This window comes from Melospiza melodia, chromosome 6 (genome assembly GCF_035770615.1).
Source record: "Melospiza melodia melodia isolate bMelMel2 chromosome 6, bMelMel2.pri, whole genome shotgun sequence".
Classification (NCBI taxonomy): domain Eukaryota; kingdom Metazoa; phylum Chordata; class Aves; order Passeriformes; family Passerellidae; genus Melospiza; species Melospiza melodia.
The window spans coordinates 75,099,959-75,107,641 of NC_086199.1; the positions used below are offsets into that span (position 1 = coordinate 75,099,959).

Here is a 7,683-nt window from a genome sequence, read left to right on the forward strand (position 1 = left end):
CTATGGTGCTACAGCAAGTGTTAATGGTTAGCTCCATCAGCCAGCAGGCTGGGCTCTTCACATGGCAGAGCTGGTCCCTGGCCTCAGGATTTTTCACGTGACTAATAACCAAGCTTTATAGCTGTCCCCTGCAGACTATCATGGTGATGAATGAATGAGATCAGATCAGTCAATATGGCTTATTGGTGGAGTTTGCTCACTTGCTGTGGATGCATCATTACCCTGTGCATTCATCAGCACAGTCTTTGCCTGTACAATATGAAATGACAACCAACCTTCTGCTCATCAGCTTTCTGCTAAGAACTCCCAAGCCTTTTTGGGTCCTTCTTTTGCTCTGTATCCTTGTCCTGGGCCATCCTGGAAAGTTGTTTGGGAAGTACCATATCCTTCCTTATTAAAGCAAACCATATTAAGGCGCACCTGTAGAAGTTAAATGAGAAATTGCTGAAAAACATTGACTTCAGAACACAGTGATTAATGGTGCATTTATTACTCCTGTCCTCTGCCTGAAAAAATCAAGAGTTGCTCCACTAAGTGGCACAGATGCTCTGCAGCTCCACAAGCAGCAGTGATCCTCTTTTGGCCGAATGGTATTTCCAGAGCAAAGCATTTCTCAACTCCACTGAGGCTGTTGAGCCCAGGATTCCTGTAGAAACCAGGGATATTTCAAAGTAACTGCAAGCACCACATTCAAACTGGGTACTCAAAAAAGTGTACTGTACAGCCTGCCACATCCTTGCATCAAGCAATAGCTTACACCAGCACAAAAGGGAATAAGGTTTCATGGCTGGAAACTGCTTTGAACTGAAATCTGAGAGCTTTGCCGTTCCTTTCCAGCTCTGGCGTGAATTCCCTAGGCAGCCCAAGGCAGGCATCTTCATCTCCCTGGGGCTCAGTTTGCCATCTGTAAAACTGGGTTAGCATCTCTTGCTCCTTCTTACACTCTTTTTATCCTTGTCTATATTAACGGTAAATACAGATGGGCTTGTTTGTGCAGATATAATGCAAAACTAGGGGCACGACCCTGAAATTGCCGCTTATTTAGGGACGGTCTGCAGGGAAAGACGCGGGCTCGGAGCGGCAGGTGCAGGGCAGGAGGCACGGGTTAAGGGATGCGCAGGCAGGGAGCGGGGATGCCCGCAGGGAAGGAGCTCTCCGGGCGGGCCGGGCGCTCGCCCGCCCCCCGAGCTCGCCGCAGCATCGCCGGGCCCGGCCCCTCGCGGCGGGGAGGGGGGGCGGGTCCCCGCCCGGCGGCAGCGCTGCCCCCGGCCCGGCGGCGCACGGGGCTGCGGGCGGGCTCCCCCCGCGCCCGCGCCCGCGCCCGCTCCCGCCTCCGCCCGCCCCCCGCCGGGGCTGCAGCGGGCAGCGCGGGGCGCCGCAGCCTGCGGGCCAACGCCGTGCCCGCCCCGCAGGTGGGGGCGCCGCGCGGGGCCCGGGGTGCCATGGACGAGCCGCCGCCGCCGCCCGCCTGATCGCCGAGGCCGCCGGCACCGAGACAAAGAGCGGGGCTGCGGCCGCGCCCGCCCGGTGAGTGCCGCGGGGGACCGGGGCGGGCGGGCGGGGGGCTCCGTCCTGCGCCGCGGCCCGGGAGTAGGTCTCGGTCCCGCTGCCAGCCCTGCCTGACACCCCCGGGCACCCCTCTCTCCGTTCACTCATTCAAGCGCGGACACTTTCGTCCGCCAGTCCGCCAAGCCCGGCGCACCTACAGCATCCTCACAGCCCGACTACCCTCAGCCCAGACTGCCCTCCCGGCCCAGACACACCCCGCGCACCCCCAGCGTCCCCGTTCCTTGCCGAACGATTCTGCGCCCACTGCCCGAACCTGCCGGAGGACCCTGAACGACCCCCGTCACCCCAAACGCCCCCGCGCTCACAACCCGCGCGTCCCGAAGACTCCCGCACCACGCCCCTGTGCCCGACCGCCCAAACACGGCTCCCCGCCCCGGGCACCCCCGGCCCCGGACACTGCCCCTCCGTGCCCAGCACCTGCCGCGACCTGCCCCTGTCCTGCACGAACGCAGCCCAGCCCAGGCACCCCCGGTGCGCCCCTCGCCCCTGCCCCGGGGACACAAAGGGCTCCGTGCGCCCGCTGCCCGCCCGCTCACCCGCCGCCGCTCTCTGCCCCGCAGGCCGAGCCATGGTGGAGCCGCCGGCCGAGCCTCCCCCGCAGCCCTGCCCGGCGCCCGGGGGGGCGGCGGGGGGAGAGCCGGCCCGTCCTGGAGAGCAGTCGCCGCTGCTGCACCTGGACCTGTACAACTTCGACTGCGCGGCGGCGGAGGGCAGCCGGTACGTGCTGACCAGCCCGCGGTCGCTGGAGGCCTGCGCCCGCTGCGCCGTGCGGCCCGTGGAGCTGCTGCCGCGGGCGCTGGGGGACCTGCTGAGAGAGGCGCCCGGGCGCTCCATGCGGGTGGCCGCCGGCCTCTACGAGGCCTACGAGCGGGAGCGCCGCCGCAAGCTGCAGCAGTGCCGGGAGGAGCGGGAGAGGATTATCCGGGAGGAGAAGAGGCGGATCCTCGGGCCCCTCGGCAGCCTGCCGCCTTCGCCCGCCGCCCGCGTCTCCTCCCGGGCCGCGGCCGCAGCTGCCGGCGGGCCCCGGACCCACGGCGGGGGGAAGGCCGGGTCATCGAGGGGTGCCAAGGGCAAGAGCCACTCCCTGGACTCCTTGCAGAAGCGCCGCGAGGGTAGCTGGGGCAAGACCTCCTCTGAGTCGGGCGCTTCGTCGTCCTACAGCGGGGAGAGCCTGCGGGAGCGCGGGGGCAAGGTGTGCGGCCGGGGTCGGGGGGTGGCCGCCGCCAATGGGACTCTGCTGGGGCGCAGCTTCAGCCTGGGCGACCTCAGCCACTCACCACAGACTGCCCAAAGAGTCGAGAGGATCGTCAGGGAGGTGAAGAGGAAGAAGGGTCTCTCAGAGGTGCCAGAGAGGGACAAGAAGATCGCGGCGCTGATGATCGCCAAGCACCAGGAGGCCAACCTCCTGCGGGAGCAGCGGCAGGCGGCTCACCTGCAGTGGGACAGTCAGCGGCGCCTGGCTGAGCAGCGGAAGGAGCAGGAGGAGAAGGAGAAGCAAAGGGCCCTCCTGCAGGGTCAGCGGATGTGGGAGAGCCAGGTGGAGAAGCGGCGAGGGAGACTGAACCAGGAGCAGGAGGAAGCTGCCCTGATGAAGCAGAAGCAGCTCCTGGTATGCGAGGAGAGGTGGCGGGAGCAAGCGGAGAAGCAGGAGCGGCTGCGGAGGGAGAGGCTGGAGAGGGCCATCAAGGAGGACAAGCAGAAAAAACTCCATCAAGAGCTCAACCTGAAGGCAAAGGAAGAGGTCAAGAAGGAGCACCAGGAGCGAGAGGAGCAGCTCCTGCAAGAGAAGCTGTCCACAGCTGCACAGAAGAGGCTGAAAAAGGAGGTGCAGCTGCAGAAGGAAAAGAGACTGTTCAACCAAGCAGAGAAGCTGAAGCATGAGGCCTTGCTCAAGGAACTGGCCAAGCAGGAGGCAGAAGAGAAAGAAATGCTGAAGGCATCCCTGAAGATGAGTTTGACAAAGGCTCAGGAGAACTATGAGCAGCTTGTGGAGAAGAGGAACCAGGAGCTGAGGGAGAAGGCCAGGCGTGAGGACATGCAGATCCAGAGAGCTAAACTGGCAGCAGAGAAGAAGGAAAGAGAGCAGAAGGAGCACTTGGAAGCACTGGCTAGAGAGACAGAGAGAAAGCTCCAGCATGCTGCCCAGGTGGCTGAAGAGGCTGTCCAAGAAAAAGCCCGCAAAGTGGTCTTGAGCCGTCTGGAAAAGGAAAAAGTGCAGAAGATGAACAAGCAAAAGGTGGAACAGTATGAGGACTTACGGCGCAGGGAAATTCTCCTCTCAATAGAGAGGAAGCTGGAGAGAAGTGAGCAGATCTTCAAGGAGAAGAAGACTGTCTTAGAAAATGCCAGGTCTGTTGCTCGAGCATCCTTCCATGTCCGGGAGAAGGTGCGGGAGGAGACGAACATGCGCACCTTTGACAAGATGGCCTTCGAAGCAGAACTGCATGCTCAGCTTAGTAAGAAGTGAAAGATCTTGTCATGGGTGAGTGAGGATGCACCACTGGTTGTCCATCATAATGTGACAGAAAGCTCCTTGGCATGAGCATTTAAAAAACAACGAAAACCAACATCCACCCTAATTTCGTGTTTTGGGGTAGCAGGGTACCGCACAAAAATGTGGCAGCTATTTCACATACTGTTTTAAAACCATTTTTCATTCTGGGTGTGTTTCAGAGACTGACCTCAGTCATCTTTACAGAGAGGAAGCAAGTTTTTCTGTCCTCCACCCCACAAGCACATGCATTTTTTTTCAGAGAGGGCTGCAAAATCTGCTTGAAGCCTCTGAGTTATTGATTGATTGTTTACAACAGAGATGACTACAGCTGCACTCTCCAGCGGGAAATGCAAACAGAGGTTGCTGACTACTAGAGCCTGCTGAATGAGAACCAAAACCACCCCAGCTCATTCTGCCTGCAGTGATGGGCAGTTTGGTTTAAGTCACGGGACTGCATTTTCAAAGCTGCTGCAATCCCATGCTGAAGGGAGGAAGGCTGGAGTACAGAATGCCATGTACTCTGGGTGCCCCTTGTCTGGGGCCAGTACCAGGCTAGGGAAAGCACAGATCAAGGCCATGTAAGTAGACATCATGATCAGAGCTGGGCAGAAGCTGTCTGAAAGTGCACGCAAACACAATTTATTTTTTGCTGTTACCCCTCCCAAGGTATCCTCACCTCTTCTCCTCCTTTCCAAGGTTCTCTTACAAACATCTGTAGAATTCCTTCTTTTTTTTTGGAGGAGGGAGTAAAGGAGAGAAATTTGTGGACAGTCCACAAACTGATAAGCACCCACACAAGTCACCTGTTCATTAAGATATGAAAATGAATGAACCTGTGGAATCTGGACTTTTGGAGAAACACAGAGGTCACTTGTAAATGGAAATCACCACCCTCTGGAATTCTCAAAACCTTATCCAATTTGCCTGTCTTGAGCAGGAGGTTGGACCAGATGTTCTCCAGAGTTCCAAGCTTATAGTTCTCATGAGCTGTGCACAATGACATGTTCACCCAGCTCTTATCAGTGTCTACTGAGCAGGGCAGCATTTCTCTGCCACTGGTGCTAAGAGTTGTATTCTTGTATAGAGCACAAGAAAGAGAGATGCACAAAATAAGGTACATTACAGATTCTCTTAGATGAGGATCATGTCTTTTTTATAAGAGCTAACTCAATACTATTTAGGGGGGACTGAGTTCTTCTGCAATTAAATGCACCAGAAATGTGAAAAACCTACCTGTGCCCTGTGTACAGTATTCAAGTACTACAGCATTCTGCTCCAGGTTTCCACATGGACTCTTTGTAACAGAGTTGGATTTGTAAGCACACATCTGAAGCAGGCACTTTGGTTTGGTTTTTTTCTGGCTCCGGGCAGCATCAGCTCTCTGTTCCACCATCTGTGACGCCGGATTGGGTTGCTCTGATGGTAGCAGTCAGACCTGGAGCATGGAGGAGAAGCACCAAGAAGAGACAGGATCTCGTTTCTTTGCGGATGTCTCTGACACAGAACATAGTAGAAGAGACAACCAGGAGAGGGTTGACATATGGCACAGACATGCAGTCTAGCATGCATACATTGCTTACCAGAATGTCCCAGGAGGTAACAGCGGGTCAGAGCCCTCCTAGAAGGCTTTAAAGAAGTTGTTAAATGAACACTAACAATAGACCAAATATACTGGTGCCCTGCAAGGTTAGAGACATTACACAGTGTTGGAAATTAAGACATAGGCATTTTTTTTTTTATTTTTATAAGATTTGATCTTTGAATCAAAGTATGATTGGTGGTGTTAAGGGCAGGCAGCATGAAAGTAGGAATTAGGGCACCTGAGCAGTGTTTGCTCTGTCAGTCATTGGCTCACTGTGTAATGCCAGGCAAGTCCTCAGAGGCTGGACCTGCTCCTATTGATATAAACGGGAGCAGAGTTGGGCTCCTGGGACTCACGGGAAATAGTAAGACTCTGATTGGCAAAGCACTTCAAAGACTTTGGACAAATGTTGCTTATAAAATACAAAGTAATATTTATTTATGTATTTATGTATGTATGTATTTATTTATTTATTTGAGTGGTTATTAAAGTAAAACACCCCTCAGTGAAAAGCATTAACACCCAAATCTGGTAATTGTGGAAAGGACAGCTGCATTAGTGTTTCCAGCAGGGAGGCTATCCCCTTATCCTCAGCCTCAAAGCAGCAATCAGAACAGTGAAACAAATCCTGTTCTAACACTGGACAAGGTCCTTGAGAAAACACAGACTTCACATGATGTCCGTGCCTCAGTGATTTGTGTGTGCCCTCGTACCTGCAAAGACCTAGAAAAGAGATGGTCAGTGGCTCAAATCCAGCCACTGCAAAACTGCCCTTGCTCCCTGACAGCACTAGAGTTGGGATAAAACCTGCAGTGACTCCAGCATAGCCAGTGTTTCGTCTGATTTGTAGCCTTTGGGGCTGGAGAGAAAGCCTGCCAGCACATATATGAAGGGTTTTGCTTCCTGTGTCGTTACACTGGGGCTGAAATTCGCTGCTTGGTTAACTTAGCAGAGGGACAAGGGGGAGAGATGGGAAACAGTGGAAAGAAGGCACATGGTGATGGGTGAATGAGCAGGCAGCCTCTAACTGGAGGAGCATGTTTTCCCTAAAGCTCTACTGCAATCTACCTGAAGACTGTCCAAACCTCCCTCTGACAAGGGCATTTCCAGACAGAGAACATTCTGCAGCCCAGGAGACATGGCCACTGACTGTAATTACACGTGGGGTCCATCTCTTGCTGCTGACTGAGTTTGACACCTTGGGGCTACAGCTGAACTAATCAACACAAACCTACATGAAGGTAATTGGATTGGCAAACTAGTGTTCCTCTACTGTGCAGTGTACAGCTCAAGTTTTGAATGTGCAATCTGAGAAAAATATTTTTTTTTTCAAAAGACACTGATCTGTGTATGGATATTTTTTATTTCTGTAGTGGTTTAAGTCCCAAGTCCGTGAAATTCAGTGAATTTTGAGAGTTTAAAATTGAAGCATGGAAAATTTAAGTCAGCCGTCTGGATGGAGGCATGAGGTATTTCTTGGGTCTGCTTATGCTTTTGCTTATTTGAGAAGGAGTTCTACTGCTGGATTTCTGTAGGAACAGAAGTTAAACCAATGGTCACATGTAAAAAGTATGGCCCTTTTAGATGGGGCTTATTTGGTGTTTTTGCAATTGAGCTGCAGGTTAGGGAGAAAAAGCAATCAACATGGAGGAGAAGCACTGACTAAAGAGCAGTTTCTTTTGGCTGACCTCTGGAGGACTTTTGGAACACAATGGAACACATTTTGCACATTCAGAAATTCTTGTTTATGTGGATTGTCTACGCTTTAATGGCATCTGGGCTGAAACTGGAGCCCTTCAGTGCCAGAGAGAGTGCCAACAATCTTACCTGTGTGCTTCCTCTTCACACAAAATTCATCACTAAAAGGCATTCTCTCTGTCAAGGTTGAATTTGGCAGATATGTCTAAAAGCTATTAGGAGGAGCAGCTGCACCACCACTGGTTAATATTTTGTAAGGTAAATTTTAAGCCAGTTTATACTAAGTTCTTTCTCCACATGCCATAAGAGGGATGTAAGGATTAGATTTCTCACCTTGGTT

The 7,683-nt window shown here is 53.6% G+C and overlaps 1 protein-coding gene across 1 annotated transcript; it reads left to right on the forward strand.

The window, feature by feature from the left end:
• Nucleotides 1-2,134: 2,134 nt before the first annotated feature.
• CCDC177 (coiled-coil domain containing 177) lies at nt 2,135-6,090 on the forward strand. Its single transcript, XM_063159244.1, has one exon. It carries the CDS (start codon nt 2,138-2,140, stop codon nt 4,034-4,036), a length of 1,899 nt encoding a protein of 632 aa, XP_063015314.1. The 5' UTR covers nt 2,135-2,137; the 3' UTR covers nt 4,037-6,090.
• Nucleotides 6,091-7,683: the final 1,593 nt, after the last annotated feature.

What these genes read in the sequence shown, in the direction of transcription:
- CCDC177 (XM_063159244.1), top strand. Translation starts at nt 2,138, where the DNA reads ATGGTGGAGCCGCCGGCCGAGCCTCCCCCGCAGCCCTGCCCGGCGCCC.